The sequence below is a fragment of the Oncorhynchus gorbuscha genome, linkage group LG11, assembly GCF_021184085.1.
Source record: "Oncorhynchus gorbuscha isolate QuinsamMale2020 ecotype Even-year linkage group LG11, OgorEven_v1.0, whole genome shotgun sequence".
Lineage (NCBI taxonomy): Eukaryota > Metazoa > Chordata > Actinopteri > Salmoniformes > Salmonidae > Oncorhynchus > Oncorhynchus gorbuscha.
The window spans coordinates 85,163,318-85,183,936 of NC_060183.1; the positions used below are offsets into that span (position 1 = coordinate 85,163,318).

General features: G+C 39.1%; 1 protein-coding gene across 1 annotated transcript in view; it reads right to left on the reverse strand.

Annotated features, from left to right (window-relative positions):
- Window positions 1-247: 247 nt before the first annotated feature.
- The window catches only part of LOC124047988 (thymic stromal cotransporter homolog), a 27,382-nt gene continuing 7,010 nt past the window's right edge, over window positions 248-20,619 (reverse strand). The window contains exons 4-6 of the mRNA XM_046368350.1: window positions 14,332-14,415; window positions 2,630-2,786; window positions 248-1,541 (exon numbers count right to left, since the gene is read on the reverse strand). Of these exons, the coding sequence (XP_046224306.1) occupies window positions 1,484-1,541; window positions 2,630-2,786; window positions 14,332-14,415 (299 nt within the window). The 3' untranslated portion in view covers window positions 248-1,483. The remainder of the gene's footprint in view (window positions 1,542-2,629; window positions 2,787-14,331; window positions 14,416-20,619) is intronic.

Below are 20,619 nucleotides of genomic sequence, written 5' to 3' on the forward strand. Positions count from 1 at the left end.
CCACCCAAGACTTTTACTTGCGACATACACTGAGTATACAAAACATTAAGAACAACTTCTCTTTCCATGACATAGACTGACCATCTTAATCCAGGTGAACGCTATAATCCCTTATTGATGTCACTTGTTAAATCCACTCCAATCAGTGTAGAGTCAGGGGAGGAAACCGGTTAACTTCTTGCGTCGAGCAATCCCGTATCCGGGAGCGTAAATCATAGCCTCAAGCTCATTACCATAACGCAACGTTAACTATTCATTAAAATCGCAAATGAAATGAAAGAAATATATTCACTCACAAGCTTAGCCTTTTGTTAACAACACTGTCATCTCAGATTTTCAAAATATGCTTTTCAACCATAGCTACACAAGCAGTGGACCAGTCTATGGTTATTCTATATTAAGGCCATGGGTAATAGGCAGTGGACCAGTCTATGATTATTCTATATTAAGGCCATGGGTAATAGACAGTGGACAAGTCTGATTATTCTATATTAAGGCCATGGGTAATAGACAGTGGACCAGTCTATGATTATTCTATATTAAGGCCATGGGTAATAGACAGTGGACCAGTCTGATTATTCTATATTAAGGCCATGGGTAATAGGCAGTGGACCAGTCTGATTATTCTATATTAAGGCCATGGGTAATAGACAGTGGACCAGTCTGATTATTCTATATTAAGGCCATGAGTAATAGGCAGTGGACCAGTCTATGATTATTCTATATTAAGGCCATGGGTAGTATGCAGTGGACCAGTCTATGATTATTCTATATTAAGGCCATGGGTAATGGACAGTGGATCAGTCTGATTATTCTATATTAAGGCCATGGGTAATAGACAGTGGACCAGTCTGATTATTCTATATTAAGGCCATGGGTAATAGACAGTGGACCAGTCTGATTATTCTATATTAAGGCCATGGGTAATAGACAGTGGACCAGTCTATGATTATTCTATATTAAGGCCATGGGTAATAGACAGTAGACCAGTCTATGATTATTCTATATTAAGGCCATGGGTAGTAGGCAGTCTATGATTATTCTATATTAAGGCCATTGGTAATAGGCAGTGGACCAGTCTATGATTATTCTATATTAAGGCCATGGGTAATAGGCAGTGGACCAGTCTATGATTATTCTATATTAAGGCCATGGGTAATAGACAGTGGACCAGTCTGATTATTCTATATTAAGGCCATGGGTAATAGACAGTGGACCAGTCTGATTATTCTATATTAAGGCCATGGGTAATAGACAGTGGACCAGTCTGATTATTCTATATTAAGGCCATGGGTAATAGACAGTGGACCAGTCAACCTCTGGAGAATGTCAACACTCTTCTCATTAATACCCCGTCAGTTCATGTCCATTGGCTCAGTCTCAGCTGGGATTCAATCAAAGGCTCGTTATAGTGCAGTTTCCCCAACATTCACAGTACCCCCTCAGTATTGTCTCATTGTCTCACACGATGACATCACCACCCTCAGTCCCCCGGGATCCTTTCATAACCGTCAGCCCGGCCAGCTCTGCAGCCCACCACGCTGGAGGAGGAGAAAACACATGTTACAAAGGAAAAGAGGTTACACTTTACATTTACAGGGCCCTTATTACTGTGTCACCATTCAGTGTAACAACGACCTGTACTTACACTGTACTTAGGGGTATGATGTCCTCTGGACCTGAGTCAATAGAGCATGGTGCTTGTGATGCCAGGATAGTGGGTGGATTTCCCAGGACCACCCGTATGTAAAATGTGTGTACGCATGACTATGTTCCTTTGGATAAAAGTGTCTGCTAAATGGAATATACTATTATATATTATGTACCTGACAGGTATGGTGGTGAGGACTGATGATGTCATGTCTTACCTGACAGGTATGGTGGCGAGGACTGATGATGTCATATCTTACCTGACCAGGTATGGTGGCGAGGACTGATGATGTCATATCTTACCTGACAGGTATGGCGGCGAGGACTGATGATGTCATATCTTACCTGACAGGTATGGTGGCGAGGACTGATGATGTCATATCTTACCTGACATGTATGGTGGCGAGGACTGATGATGTCATATCTTACCTGACCATGTATGGTGGTGAGGACTGATGATGTCATATCTTACCTGACCAGGTATGGTGGTGAGGACTAATGATGTCATATCTTACCTGACCAGGTATGGTGGTGAGGACTGATGATGTCATATCTTACCTGACCAGGTATGGTGGTGAGGACTGATGATGTCATATCTTACCTGACAGGTATGGTGGTGAGGACTGATGATGGCATGTCTTACCTGACAGGTATGGTGGTGAGGACAGATGATGTCATCTCTTACCTGACAGGTATGGTGGCGAGGACTGATGATGTCATCTCTTACCTGACATGTATGGTGGTGAGGACAGATGATGTCATCTCTTACCTGACAGGTATGGTGGTGAGGACAGATGATGTCATCTCTTACCTGACAGGTATGGTGGTGAGGACAGATGATGTCATCTCTTACCTGACAGGTATGGTGGCGAGGACTGATGATGTCATATCTTACCTGACAGGTATGGTGGTGAGGACAGATGATGTCATCTCTTACCTGACAGGTATGGTGGCGAGGACTGATGATGTCATATCTTACCTGACAGGTATGGTGGCGAGGACGGTGAAGACGCTGGACAGGGTGAAGACGAACCCAGGGAACCAGTCCAGCGTAGCCTGGTACACCTTGGTGTAGATGGGAGTGTAGGCCAGGCTGGCGATCTTAAAGGACAGCTGCAGTGAGATGAGGGTGATCCCTGTGAAGAGAAAAGACATGTCAGTTTGCATTGTCTGTCTGCTGCAGTTTCCTACCAGTGTCAATAGAGGAAGCTGGAACACCACACACTGTAGGTCTGAGAGGAGCAGATGAGAGCATTATGTCAATGGGTGAAAGGCGTTTTCTTTCTGCCAAATCAGTGTAGTGCTCCCTTTTTCAAATGATTAGGGATCTATTCAATCTCTATCGCGGAAACCTTACAGATTGCGTAACCTACATTTTAAGGTAATTCTGATTGAGCTGACATATGCAGCATTTCCTTGTAAATGCAGTCTCCCGCTAATTTGGGCACATTGCCTTTAAATTCCAACCACACTGTAACGCTACATAGAGCCCTTAATGGAAGCAGAACTGGATACACTAGCTGGTCAGATAGTTCCAGTTCAGTAAAGTTGTTGGCAGTAAAGTTGTTGGCAGTAAAGTAAATCTATTCATGCTGTGGTGGTGGTGGTGTGCAATAGGTTGACTTGTCTGCTTGCTACGGTAGTTGTAACTTCCCCTTTTTACCTCGTCACAGTAGAACAGGGAAGAGAATCACCAGAGTGCCTGTTCTGGGTCAACCACATACTAACGTAACGAAAGCTTTGTTATTTACTTAGCGAGAACAAGGGTGCATCCCTAAAAGTCTCCTGCTCCCTGCAGGTGTGAAGGGGTTGGTAAGTGCACTATAAAGGTCTCCTGCTCCCTACAGGTGTGAAGGGGTTGGTAAGTGCACTATAAAGGTCTCCTGCTCCCTACAGGTGTGAAGGGGTTGGTAAGTGCACTATAAAGGTCTCCTGTTACCAGCCTGTTCAACCTCTCTTTCATATCGTCTGAGATCCCCAAGGATTGGAAAGCTGCTGCAGTCATCCCCCTCTTCAAATGGGGAGACCCATACTGTTACATACTGTTACAGACCTATATCCATTTTGCCCTGCCTATCTAAGGTCTTCGAAAGCCAAGTCAACAAACAGGTCACTGACCATCTCGAATCCCACCGTACCTTCTCCGCTATGCAATCTGGTTTCCGAGCCGGTCACGGGTGCACCTCAGACACACTCAAGGTACTAAACGACATCATAACCGCCATCGATAAAAGACAGTACTGTGCAGCCGTCTTCATCGACCTTGCCAAGGCCTTCGACTGTCAATCACCATATTCTTATCGGCAGACTCAGTAGCCTCGGTTTTTCGGATGACTGCCTTGCCTGGTTCACCAATTACTTTGCAGACAGAGTTCAGGGTGTCAAATCGGAGGGCATGCTGTCTGGTCCTTTGGCAGTCTCTATGGGGGTGCCACAGGGTTCAATTCTCGGACCGACTCTTTTCTCTGTATATATCAATGATGTTGGTCTTGCTGCGGGCCATTCCCTGATACACCTCTACGCAGACGACACCATTCTATATACTTTCGGCCCGTCATTGGACACTGTGCTATCTAACCTCCAAACGAGCTTCAATGCCATACAACACTCCTTCCGAGGCCTCCAACTGCTCTTAAACGCTAGTAAAACCAAATGCATGCTTTTCAACCGATCGCTGCCTGCACTCGCATGCCCGACTAGCATCACCACACTGGATGGTTCCGACCTTGAATATGTGGACACCTATAAGTACCTAGGTGTCTGGCTAGACTGCAAACTCTCCTTCCAGACCCATATCAAACATCTCCAATCGAAAATCAAATCAAGAGTCAGCTTTCTATTCCGCAACAAAGCCTCCTTCACTCACGCTGCCAAGCTTACCCTTGTAAAACTGACTATCCTACCGATCCTCGACTTCGGCGATGTCATCTACAAAATCGCTTCCAACACTCTACTCAGCAAACTGGATGCAGTCTATCACAGTGCATTCCGTTTTGTCACTAAAGCACCTTATACTACCCACCACTGCGACTTGTATGCTCTAGTCGGCTGGCCCTCGCTACATATTCGTCGCCAGACCCACTGGCTCCAGGTCATCTAGGTCATCCAGGTCATCAGTTCACTGGTCACGATGGCAACACCCATCCGTAGCACGCGCTCCAGCAGGTGTATCTCACTGATCATCCCTAAAGCCAACACCTCATTCGGCCGCCTTTCGTTCCAGTACTCTGCTGCCTGTGACTGGAAAGAATTGCAAAAATCGCTGAAGTTGGAGACTTTTATCTCCCTCACCAACTTCAAACATCAGCTATCTGAGCAGCTAACCGATCGCTGCAGCTATACATAATCTATTGGTAAATAGCCCACCCATTTTCACCTACCTCATCCCCACAGTTTTTATTTATTTACTTTTCTGCTCTTTTGCACACCAATATCTCTACCTGTACATGATCATCTGATCATTTATCACCCCAGTGTTAATCTGCAATATTGTAATTATTCGCCTACCTCCTCATGCCTTTTGCACACATTGTATATAGACTCCCCTTTTTTTCTACTGTGTTATTGACTTGTTAATTGTTTACTCTATGTGTAACTCTGTGTTGTCTGTTCACACTGCTATGCTTTATCTTGGCCAGGTCGCAGTTGCAAATGAGAACTTGTTCTCAACTAGCCTACCTGGTTAAATAAAGGTAAAATAAAAATAAAAAAAGGGGTTGGTAAGTGCACTATAAAGGGAATAGGTTGCCATTTGCCAGAGCTTCCTGTTTGTTCCCTTATTCTGTGGCATGCAGGTTCACTTCCAGTTAAGGACTGTCAGGAATAATAAAGGATGTTGAGAGACACACTATCCACCCTGACCACACTTGACTGACAAGCTAATACTAACTAAATCCAGGGACAGACTGGGAATGAAAAATGTCCCTGTACATTTTGACCAAAACCCACCCAGCGATACACCACCACCCACACAACCCACACCACACTTTATGTAAACAAGATTACTGAACAATATTTATAATAATATCTTAAGTAAAATAGAACAAGGGGAACGTCTTGCTTTTAGGAGGAGGCTGGCTAGAAGGAGCTCATATTGGCACAATGTCACTGGCAGCAAGGTGGCAAGATTCTCTGGAACCATCTGACCAGTAAAATCAATAAGACAGGGAGAAATGTGTTGGCGAAAAGACTGGTGTGTAGGCAAGTCATAGGATAAAATAAAAATAGTTTAAATTAGCAATTTCTGCAGTAACTCACTTCTCTCAGCAATGCCATCTATAAACCAGGTCACTGTCCAGGGCCATTAAAACATCTCGCTCAGTACCCATTAGCATAAATGCTTCCAGGTGCTGTTGAGAGAGTACGCTCCTGAGCCTACTCTTGATGAATTTCAGAGTAGAGAAGCTCCGCTCGTTACCTGGGTTACTGACAGGGTAAGTAGGAACCTGTAAGCAAGGCCCAGGATGTGGCATGCGTCGGTCAATAGGTTGTACTGACTAAGAATACGGTAGCAACACACTGGACAGTCCTCGCCAGATGAACAGTTCTTGTTCACCATCTCCACCTCGTCTTCATTTCCCTCAGGTTCATTGATCCTCCATAGTCCTGGTTGTGTGGTCTTCACATCCTGTGCATAGCACCACACAAGCACTCGATTGGTGGACTTTGCAGAGAGCACGGCAGAGAAGCCTTTATATGCCTTGCATACTGGAGGCCCCATCAGTGGAATTAACCAATGCACTTACTGAATCCTCTCATGGACGACGTTCGTATCTGACTATGAGAGAGCATTTGATCTTGTGTTGTAATGTCCTGAATAGTGTCAATATGAACTGTTTTGCAGAACTTCCCTCAGTACCTGGATAAAGTAATGTCCAGTGGATGCCTTGCATTTCACCACAGCCACAAGCCTCTCATGGACGACATTCGTCACATATCTGACAATGACAGGGTATTGACCTTGTTGTAATGTAGCGTCAATCTGGACTGAAAGCAAACCAGCTTCCTGGGTTTCACTTGATATGGTGGCCTGCATTGTGTGTTGGATGGTGGTAATGACGTTATCCATGGTGGTCTTTGATAAGAGTGATTAGAGAGCCCCTGCCCCTTCTTTACCAGGATTCAGAAAAGAGCAAATTAAATTAACGTATTTTGGTGCAAAAAATGCAAATCAATCCCAGAACAACAGCAAAGAACCTTGTGAAGATGCTGGAGGAAACCGGTACAAAAGTATCTATATCAACAATAAAACACGTCATATATCGACATAACCTGAAAGGCTGCTCAGCAAGGAAGAATTCACTGCTCCAAAACCGCCATAAAAAAAGACAGACTACGGTTTGCAACTGCACATGGGGACCCGATATAGCTAAATCGCCAGCGAGCCTAACCCAAACGTTGCTAACCTTCTCCTTATTGTCTTCTGTCTTACCACTTCAGCTGCCTAACATATCGCTGACATATGTAATACCCAACCGCAGTGGCAGTGGGCCGACAGCCCACTCGCCTGGGCCAATCAGAGACACAGCACTTGGTTATTTTTTATTTAAGCGGGGGCTGGGGTTATTTATATTTTGTGTTGCACCGGCCCCAATTGTCAAGCGGCCCACCGGGAAGACTCCCGGAGCTCCAGATGGCCAGTAGGTCATTGACCCTTTAGAGACACACAATCTCTCCTGACCACACCTGACTGACTAGCTAACTACTAACATGACCCTAATATACCCTACTGATTTCACCCTAACATGACCCTAATTTACCCTACTGATTTCACCATAACATGACCCTAATATACCCTACTGATTTCACCCTAACATGACCTTAATATACCCTACTGCTACTGATTTCACCCTAACATGACCTTAATATACCCTACTGATTTCACCCTAACATGACCTTAATATACCCTACTGATTTCACCATAACATGACCTTAATATACCCTACTGATTTCACCCTAACATGACCTTAATATACACTGCCTTAATTTCACCTAACTGATTTCACCCTACTAACATGACCTTAATATACCCTACTGATTTCACCATAACATGACCTTAATATACCCTACTGATTTCACCCTAACATGACCCTAATATACCCTACTGATTTCACCATAACATGACCTTAATATACCCTACTGCTACTGATTTCACCCTAACATGACCTTAATATACCCTACTGATTTCACCCTAACATGACCCTAATATACCCTACTGATTTCACCATAACATGACCTTAATATACCCTACTGATTTCACCCTAACATGACCTTAATATACCCTACTGCTACTGATTTCACCCTAACATGACCCTAATATACCCTACTGATTTCACCCTAACATGACCCTAATATACCCTACTGATTTCACCCTAACATGACCTTAATATATCCTACTGCTACTGATTTCACCATAACATGACCTTAATATACCCTACTGATTTCACCATAACATGACCTTAATATACCCTACTGCTACTGATTTCACCCTAACATGACCTTAATATACCCTACTGATTTCACCCTAACATGACCTTAATATACCCTACTGATTTCACCCTAACATGACCTTAATATACCCTACTGCTACTGATTTCACCCTAACATGACCCTAATATACCCTACTGATTTCACCCTAACATGACCTTAATATACCCTACTGATTTCACCATAACATGACCCTAATATACCCTACTGATTTCACCCTAACATGACCTTAATATACCCTACTGATTTCACCATAACATGACCTTAATATACCCTACTGCTACTGATTTCACCCTAACATGACCCTAATATACCCTACTGATTTCACCCTAACATGACCTTAATATACCCTACTGATTTCACCCTAACATGACCTTAATATACCCTACTGATTTCACCCTAACATGACCCTAATATACCCTACTGCTACTGATTTCACCCTAACATGACCTTAATATACCCTACTGATTTCACCCTAACATGACCCTAATATACCCTACTGCTACTGATTTTACCCTAACATGACCTTAATATACCCTACTGATGTCACCCTAACATGACCCTAATATACCCTACTGCTACTGATTTCACCCTAACATGACCTTAATATACCCTACTGATTTCACCCTAACATGACCCTAATATACCCTACTGCTACTGATTTCACCCTAACATGACCTTAATATACCCTACTGATTTCACCCTAACATGACCCTAATATACCCGACTGATTTCACCATAACATGACCCTAATATACCCTACTGCTACTGATTTCACCCTAACATGACCCTAATATACCCTACTGATTTCACCATAACATGACCCTAATATACCCTACTGCTACTGATTTCACCCTAACATGACCTTAATATACCCGACTGATTTCACCATAACATGACCTTAATATACCCTACTGCTACTGATTTCACCCTAACATGACCCTAATATACCCTACTGATTTCACCCTAACATGACCCTAATATACCCTACTGATTTCACCATAACATGACCTTAATATACCCTACTGCTACTGATTTCACCCTAACATGACCCTAATATACCCTACTGATTTCACCATAACATGACCTTAATATACCCTACTGCTACTGATTTCACCCTAACATGACCCTAATATACCTTACTGATTTCACCATAACATGACCCTAATATACCCTACTGATTTCACCCTAACATGACCTTAATATACCCTACTGATTTCACCATAACATGACCTTAAAATACCCTACTGATTTCACCCTAACATGACCCTAATATACCCTACGGATTTCACCATAACATGACCTTAATATACCCTACTGATTTCACCCTAACATGACCTTAATATACCCTACTGCTACTGATTTCACCCTAACATGACCCTAATATACCCTACTGATTTCACCCTAACATGACCCTAATATACCCTACTGCTACTGATTTCACCCTAACATGACCTTAATATACCCTACTGATTTCACCCTAACATGACCCTAATATACCCTACTGCTACTGATTTCACCCTAACATGACCTTAATATACCCTACTGATTTCACCCTAACATGACCCTAATATACCCTACTGCTACTGATTTCACCCTAACATGACCCTAATATACCCTACTGCTACTGATTTCACCCTAACATGACCCTAATATACCCTACTGATTTCACCCTAACATGACCTTAATATAACCTACTGATTTCACCATAACATGACCTTAATATACCCTACTGATTTCACCCTAACATGACCTTAATATACCCTACTGATTTCACCCTAACATGACCCTAATATACCCTACTGATTTCACCATAACATGGCCTTAATATACCCTACTGATTTCACCCTAACATGACCTTAATATACCCTACTGATTTCACCCTAACATGACCTTAATATACCCTACTGCTACTGATTTCACCCTAACATGACCTTAATATACCCTACTGATTTCACCCTAACATGACCCTAATATACCGTACTGCTACTGATTTTACCCTAACATGACCTTAATATACCCTACTGATGTCACCCTAACATGACCCTAATATACCCTACTGCTACTGATTTCACCCTAACATGACCTTAATATACCCTACTGATTTCACCCTAACATGACCTTAATATACCCGACTGATTTCACCATAACATGACCTTAATATACCCTACTGCTACTGATTTCACCCTAACATGACCCTAATATACCCTACTGATTTCACCCTAACATGACCTTAATATACCCTACTGATTTCACCATAACATGACCCTAATATACCCTACTGATTTCACCCTAACATGACCTTAAAATAACCTACTGATTTCACCCTAACATGACCTTAATATACCCTACTGATTTCACCCTAACATGACCCTAATATACCCTACTGATTTCACCCTAACATGACCCTAATATACCCTACTGCTACTGATTTCACCATAACATGACCTTAATATACCCTACTGATTTCACCCTAACATGACCTTAATATACCCTACTGATTTCACCCTAACATGACCTTAATATACCCTACTGATTTCACCCTAACATGACCTTAATATACCCTACTGATTTCACCATAACATGACCTTAATATACCCTACTGTTACTGATTTCACCCTAACATGACCTTAATATACCCTACTGTTACTGATTTCACCCTAACATGACCTTAATATACCCTACTGATTTCACCCTAACATGACCTTAATATACCCTACTGATTTCACCCTAACATGACCCTAAAATACCCTACTGATTTCACCATAACATGACCCTAATATACCCTACTGAGTTCACCCTAACATGACCTTAATATACCCTACTGAGTTCACCCTAACATGACCTTAATATACCCTACTGCTACTGATTTCACCCAAACATGACCTTAATATACCCTACTGATTTCACCCTAACATGACCTTAAAATAACCTACTGATTTCACCCTAACATGACCTTAATATACCCTACTGATTTCACCCTAACATGACCCTAATATACCCTACTGATTTCACCCTAACATGACCCTAATATACCCTACTGATTTCACCCTAACATGACCTTAATATACCCTACTGCTACTGATTTCACCATAACATGACCTTAATATACCCTACTGATTTCACCATAACATGACCTTAATATACCCTACTGCTACTGATTTTACCATAACATGACGTTAATATACCCTACTGATTTCACCCTAACATGACCTTAATATACCCTACTGATTTCACCCTAACATGACCCTAATATACCCTACTGATTTCACCCTAACATGACCTTAATATACCCTACTGATTTCACCCTAACATGACCCTAATATACCCTACCGATTTCACCCTAACATGACCTTAATATACCCTACAGCTACTGATTTCACCATAACATGACCTTAATATACCCTACTGATTTCACCCTAACATGACCTTAATATACCCGACTGATTTCACCCTAACATGACCTTAATATACCCTACTGATTGGTATAGACAGCGGTTTTAGAATTAGAGACAGGGGCTCTAGAACTGGAGACAGGGGCTCTAGAACTGGAGACAGGGGCTCTAGAACTGGAGACAGGGGCTCTAGAACTGGAGACAGGGGCTCTAGAACTGGAGACAGGGGCTCTAGAACTGGAGACAGGGGCTCTAGAACTGGAGACAGGGGCTCTAGAACTGGAGACAGGGGCTCTAGAACTGGAGACAGGGGCTCTAGAACTGGAGACAGGGGCTCTAGAACTGGAGACAGGGGCTCTAGAACTGGAGACAGGGGCTCTAGAACTGGAGACAGGGGCTCTAGAACTGGAGACAGGGGCTCTAGAACTGGAGACAGGGGCTCTAGAACTGGAGACAGGGGCTCTAGAACTGGAGACAGGGGCTCTAGAACTGGAGACAGGGGCTCTAGAACTGGAGACAGGGGCTCTAGAACTGGAGACAGGGGCTCTAGAACTGGAGACAGGGGCTCTAGAACTGGAGACAGGGGCTCTAGAACTGGAGACAGGGGCTCTAGAACTGGAGACAGGGGCTCTGGAACTGGAGACAGGGGCTCTGGAACTGGAGACAGGGGCTCCGGAACTGGAGACTGGGGCTCTGGAACTAGAGACGGGGGCTCCGGAACTAGAGACGGGGGCTCCGGAACTAGAGACGGGGGCTCCGGAACTAGAGACGGGGGCTCCGGAACTAGAGACGGGGGCTCCGGAACTAGAGACGGGGGCTCCGGAACTAGAGACGGGGGCTCCGGAACTAGAGACGGGGGCTCCGGAACTAGAGACGGGGGCCACGGAACTAGAGACGGGGGCCACGGAACTAGAGACGGGGGCCACGGAACTAGAGACGGGGGCCACGGAACTAGAGACGGGGGCCACGGAACTAGAGACGGGGGCCACGGAACTAGAGACGGGGGCCACGGAACTAGAGACGGGGGCCACGGAACTAGAGACGGGGGCCACGGAACTAGAGACGGGGGCCACGGAACTAGAGACGGGGGCTACGGAACTAGAGACGGGGGCTACGGAACTAGAGACGGGGTCTCTAGAACTAAGTCGCTCTGGATAAGAGCGTCTGCTAAATGACTTAAATGTAAATGTAAATGTAAACTAGAGACGGGGGTTATAGAACTAGCGACGGGGTTATAGAACTAGCGACGGGGGCTACAGATCTAGAGACGGGGGCTACAGATCTAGAGACGGGGGCTACAGAACTAGAGACTGGGGCTACAGAACTAGAGACGGGGGCTACGGAACTAGAGACGGGGTCTCTAGAACTAAGTTGCTCTGGATAAGAGCGTCTGCTAAATGACTTAAATGTAAATGTAAATGTAAACTAGCGACGGGGGTTATAGAACTAGCGTCGGGGGCTACAGATCTAGAGACGGGGGCTACAGATCTAGAGACGGGGGCTACAGAACTAGAGACGGGGGCTACAGAACTAGAGACGGGGGCTACAGAACTAGAGACGGGGGCTACAGAACTAGAGACGGGGGCTACAGAACTAGAGACGGGGGCTACAGAACTAGAGACGGGGGCCATAGAACTAGAGACGGGGGCCATAGAACTAGAGACGGGGGCCATAGAACTAGAGACGGGGCCATAGAACTAGAGACGGGGGCCACAGAACTAGAGACGGGGGCCACAGAACTAGAGACGGGGGCCACAGAACTAGAGACGGGGCCACAGAACTAGAGACGGGGGCCACAGAACTAGAGACGGGGGCCACAGAACTAGAGACGGGGGCCACAGAACTAGAGACGGGGGCCACAGAACTAGAGACGGGGGCCACAGAACTAGAGACGGGGGCCACAGAACTAGAGACGGGGGCCACAGAACTAGAGACGGGGGCCACAGAACTAGAGACGGGGCCACAGAACTAGAGACGGGGGCCACAGAACTAGAGACGGGGGCCACAGAACTAGAGACGGGGGCTACAGAACTAGAGACGGGGGCTACAGAACTAGAGACGGGGCTACAGAACTAGAGACGGGGGCTACAGAACTAGAGACGGGGGCTACAGAACTAGAGACGGGGGCTACAGAACTAGAGACGGGGGCTACAGAACTAGAGACGGGGGGCTACAGAACTAGAGACGGGGGCTACAGATCTAGAGACGGGGGCTACAGATCTAGAGACGGGGGCTACAGAACTAGAGACGGGGGCTATAGAACTAGAGACGGGGGCTATAGAACTAGAGACGGGGCTACAGAACTAGAGTCGGGGGCTACAGAACTAGAGTCGGGGGCTACAGAACTAGAGTCGGGGGCTACAGAACTAGAGTCGGGGGCTACAGAACTAGAGTCGGGGCTACAGAACTAGAGTCGGGGGCTACAGAACTAGAGTCGGGGGCTACAGAACTAGAGACGGGGGCTACAGAACTAGAGACGGGGGCTACAGAACTAGAGAAAATGTTATAATCTGTCAGCTGTCTATTATATTATATTCTGTCAGCTGTCTATTATATTATATTCTGTCAGCTATCTATTATATTATATTCTGTCAGCTGTCTATTATATTATATTCTGTCAGCTATCTATTATATTCTGTCAGCTGTCTATTATATTATATTCTGTCAGCTGTCTATTATATTCTGTCAGCTGTCTATTATATTATATTCTGTCAGCTATCTATTATATTATATTCTGTCAGCTGTCTATTATATTATATTCTGTCAACTTGTATGAAAGAACATGTATTATAGAACTCACCATATGACGAGCCGTTGACCTGTTTAGACAGTAGGGCACGGATGGTGGGCATGGGAATCAGGGCGAACAGTGTGAGGGCTCGTGCTGAAATAAATAAGTATGTGTTAGGCTGTGGATTAAAACAAAACACTAGCTTTCTAATTCTGTCAGCTATCTATTATATTATATTCTGTCAGCTGTCTATTATATTATAATACATTCTGTCAGCTGTCTATTATATTCTGTCAGCTGTGTATTATATTATATTATATTCTGTCAGCTGTGTATTATATTATATTCTGTCAGCTGTCTATTATATTATATTCTGTCAGCTGTCTATTATGTTCTGTCAGCTGTCTATTATATTATAATACATTCTGTCAGCTGTCTATTATATTCTGTCAGCTGTGTATTATATTATATTATATTCTGTCAGCTGTGATATTATATTATATTCTGTCAGCTATCTATTATATTATATTCTGTCAGCTGTCTATTATATTATAATCTGTCACCTGTCTATTATATTATATTCTGTCAGCTGTCTATTATATTCTGTCAGCTGTCTATTATATTATATTCTGTCAGCTGTCTATTATATTATATTCTGTCAGCTGTCTATTATATTATATTCTGTCAGCTATCTATTATATTATAATCTGTCAGCTGTCTATTATATTATATTCTGTCAGCTATCTATTATATTATATTCTGTCAGCTGTCTATTATATTATATTCTGTCAGCTGTCTATTATATTATATTCTGTCAGCTGTCTATTATATTATATTCTGTCAGCTATCTATTATATTATATTCTGTCAGCTATCTAGTATATTCTGTCAGCTGTCAAATTATATTATATTCTGTCAGCTATCTATTATATTATATTCCGTCAGCTATCTATTATATTATATTCTGTCAGCTATCTAGTATATTCTGTCAGCTATCTATTATATTATATTCTGTCAGCTATCTAGTATATTCTGTCAGCTATCTAGTATATTCTGTCAGCTATCTATTATATTATATTCTGTCAGCTATCTATTATATTCTGTCAGCTGTCTATTATATTATATTCTGTCAGCTATCTATTATATTATATTCTGTCAGCTATCTAGTATATTCTGTCAGCTATCTAGTATATTCTGTCAGCTATCTATTATATTATATTCTGTCAGCTATCTAGTATATTCTGTCAGCTATCTATTATATTATATTCTGTCAGCTATCTATTATATTCTGTCAGCTGTCTATTATATTATATTCTGTCAGCTATCTATTATATTATATTCTGTCAGCTATCTATTATATTATATTCTGTCAGCTGTCTATTATATTATATTTTATTCCGTCAGTTGTCTATTATATTATATTCTGTCAGCTATCTATTATATTATATTCTGTCAGCTGTCTATTATATTATATTCTGTCAGCTGTCTATTATATTATATTTTATTCCGTCAGCTGTCTATTATATTATATTCTGTCAGCTATCTATTATATTCTGTCAGCTATCTAGTATATTCTGTCAGCTATCTAGTATATTCTGTCAGCTATCTATTATATTTTATTCTGTCAGCTATCTATTATATTATATTCTGTCAGCTATCTATTATATTATATTCTGTCAGCTATCTATTATATTATATTCTGTCAGCTGTCTATTATATTATAATCTGTCAGCTGTCTATTATATTATAATCTGTCAGCTGTCTATTATATTATATTCTGTCAGCTGTCTATTATATTATATTTTATTCCGTCAGCTGTCTATTATATTATATTCTGTCAGCTGTCTATTATATTATAATCTGTCAGCTATCTATATATTATATTCTGTCAGCTATCTATTATATTATGTTCTGTCAGCTATCATATTATATTCTGTCAGCTGTCTATTATATTATATTCTGACAGCTGTCTATTATATTATATTTGGTCAGCTGTCTATACTATTATATTCTGTCAGCTGTTTATTATATTATATTTTATTCCGTCAGCTGTCTATTATATTATATTCTGTCAGCTGTCTATTATATTATAATCTGTCACCTGTCTATTATATTATATTCTGTCAGCTGTCTATTATATTCTGTCAGCTGTCTATTATATTCTGTCAGCTGTCTATTTTATATTCTGTCAGCTGTCTATTTTATTATATCATATTCTGTCAGCTGTCTATTATATTATATTCTGTCAGCTGTCTATTATATTATATTCTGTCAGCTGTCTATTATATTATAATCTGTCAGCTGTCTATTATATTATATGCTGTCAGCTGTCTATTATATTATATTCTGTCAGCTATCTATTATATTATATTCTGTCAGCTGTCTATTATATTATGTCAGCTGTCTATTATATTATTCTGTCAGCTGTCTATTATATTCTGTCAGCTATCTATTATATTATATTCTGTCAGCTGTCTATTATATTATATTCTGTCAGCTGTCTATTATATTATATTCTGTCAGCTGTCTATTATATTATATTCTGTCAGCTGTCTATTATATTATATTCTGTCAGCTATCTATTATATTATATTCTGTCAGCTATCTATTATATTATATTCTGTCAGCTGTCTATTATATTATATTCTGTCAGCTATCTATTATATTATATTCTGTCAGCTATCTATTATATTATATTCTGTCAGCTGTCTATTATATTATATTCTGTCAGCTGTCTATTATATTATATTCTGTCAGCTGTCTATTATATTATATTCTGTCAGCTGTCTATTATATTATATTCTGTCAGCTGTCTATTATATTATATTCTGTCAGCTGTCTATTATATTATATTCTGTCAGCTGTCTATTATATTATATTCTGTCAGCTATCTATTATATTCTGTCAGCTATCTATTATATTATATTCCGTCAGCTGTCTATTATATTATATTCTATCAGCTGTCTATTATATTATATTCTGTCAGCTGTCTATTATATTATATTCTGTCAGCTGTCTATTATATTCTGTCAGCTGTCTATTATATTCTGTCAGCTGTCTATTATATTATATTCTGTCAGCTGTCTATTATATTATATTTTATTCCGTCAGCTGTCTATTATATTCTGTCAGCTATCTATTATATTCTGTCAGCTATCTATTATATTCTGTCAGCTATCTATTATATTATATTCCGTCAGCTGTCTATTATATTTTATTCCGTCAGCTGTCTATTATATTATATTCTGTCAGCTGTCTATTATATTATATTCTGTCAGCTGTCTATTATATTATATTCTGTCAGCTGTCTATTATATTATATTTTATTCCGTCAGCTGTCTATTATATTATATTCTATCAGCTGTCTATTATATTTTATTCCGTCAGCTGTCTATTATATTATATTCTGTCAGCTGTCTATTATATTATATTCTATCAGCTATCTATTATATTATATTCTGTCAGCTGTCTATTATATTTTATTCCGTCAGCTGTCTATTATATTTTATTCCGTCAGCTGTCTATTATATTATATTCTGTCAGCTGTCTATTATATTATATTCTGTCAGCTGTCTATTATATTATATTCTGTCAGCTATCTATTATATTATATTCTGTCAGCTATCTATTATATTATAATCTGTCAGCTGTCTATTATATTATAATCTGTCAGCTGTCTATTATATTATATTTTATTCCGTCAGCTGTCTATTATATTATATTCTATCAGCTGTCTATTATATTATATTCTATCAGCTGTCTATTATATTATATTCTGTCAGCTGTCTATTATATTATATTCTGTCAGCTATCTATTATATTATATTCTGTCAGCTATCTAGTATATTCTGTCAGCTGTCTATTATATTATATTCTGTCAGCTATCTATTATATTATATTCTGTCAGCTGTCTATTATATTATATTCTGACAGCTATCTATTATATTATATTCTGTCAGCTGTCTATTATATTCTGTCAGCTGTCTATTATATTATATTCTGTCAGCTGTCTATTATATTATATTCTGTCAGCTGTCTATTATATTATATTTTATTCTGTCAGCTGTCTATTATATTATATTCTGTCAGCTGTCTATTATATTATATTCTGTCAGCTGTCTATTATATTATATTCTGTCAGCTGTCTATTATATTATATTCTGTCAGCTGTCTATTATATTATATTCTGTCAGCTGTCTATTATATTATATTTTATTCCGTCAGCTATCTATTATATTATATTCTGTCAGCTGTCTATTATATTATATTCTGTCAGCTGTCTATTATATTCTGTCAGCTGTCTATTATATTATATTCTGTCAGCTGTCTATTATATTATATTCTGTCAGCTGTCTATTATATTATATTTTGTCAGCTGTCTATTATATTATATTTTATTCCGTCAGCTGTCTATTATATTATATTTTATTCCGTCAGCTATCTATTATATTATATTCTGTCAGCTGTCTATTATATTATATTCTGTCAGCTGTCTATTATATTATATTCTGTCAGCTATCTATTATATTATATTCTGTCAGCTTTCTATTATATTATATTCTGTCAGCTGTCTATTATATTATATTCTGTCAGCTGTCTATTATATTATATTCTGTCAGCTGTCTATTATATTATGTCTATTATATTATATTCTGTCAGCTGTCTATTATATTATATTCTGTCAGCTGTCTATTATATTATATTTTATTATATTATATTTTATTCCAGCTCATATTATATTCTGTCTATCTATTATATTATATTCTGTCAGCTGTCTATTATATTATATTCTGTCAGCTGTCTATTATATTCTGTCAGCTGTCTATTATATTATATTCTGTCAGCTGTCTATTATATTATATTCTGTCAGCTGTCTATTATATTATATTTTATTCCGTCAGCTATCTATTATATTATATTCTGTCAGCTGTCTATTATATTATATTCTGTCAGCTGTCTATTATATTCTGTCAGCTATCATATTATATTATATTCTGTCAGCTATCTATTATATTATATTCTGTCAGCTGTCTATTATATTATATTCTGTCAGCTGTCTATTATATTATATTCTGTCAGCTATCTATTATATTATATTCTGTCAGCTATCTATTATATTATATTCTGTCAGCTGTCTATTATATTATATTCTGTCAGCTGTCTATTATATTATATTCTGTCAGCTATCTATTATATATTCTGTCATTCTATTATATTATATTCTGTCAGCTGTCTATTATATTATATTCTGTCAGCTGTCTATTATATTATAATCTGTCAGCTGTCTATTATATTATAATCTGTCAGCTGTCTATTATATTATATTCTGTCAGCTGTCTATTATATTATATTATGTCAGCTGTCTATTATATTATATTCTGTCAGCTGTCTATTATATTATATTCTGTCAGCTGTCTATTATATTATATTTTATGTCAGCTGTCTATTATATTATATTCTGTCAGCTGTCTATTATATTATATTCTGTCAGCTGTCTATTATATTATATTCTGTCAGCTGTCTATTATATTCTGTCAGCTGTCTATTATATTATATTATGTCAGCTGTCTATTATATTATATTCTGTCAGCTATCTATTATATTATATTCTGTCAGCTGTCTATTATATTATATTCTGTCAGCTGTCTATTATATTATATTCTGTCAGCTGTCTATTATATTATATTCTGTCAGCTGTCTATTATATTATATTCTGTCAGCTGTCTATTATATTATATTTTATTCCGTCAGCTATCTATTATATTATATTTTATTCCGTCAGCTATCTATTATATTATATTCTGTCAGCTGTCTATTATATTATATTCTGTCAGCTATCTATTATATTATGTTCTGTAAGCTGTCTATTATATTATATTCTGTCAGCTATCTATTATATTATGTTCTGTCAGCTGTCTATTATATTATATTCTGACAGCTATCATATTATATTATATTCTGTCAGCTATCTATTATATTATAATCTGTCAGCTATCTATTATATTATAATATAATCTATTATATTATATCAGCTATCTATTATATTATAATCTGTCAGCTATCTATTATATTATAATCTGTCAGCTATCTATTATATTATATCAGCTATCTATTATATTATATTCTGTCAGCTATCTATTATATTATAATCTGTCAGCTATCTATATAATCTGTCAGCTATCTATATAATCTGTCAGCTATCTATTATATTATATTCTGTCAGCTATCTATTATATTATAATCTGTCAGCTATCTATTATATTATATTCTGTCAGCTATCTATTATATTATAATCTGTCAGCTATCTATTATATTATAATCTGTCAGCTATCTATATATTCTGTCAGCTATCTATTAT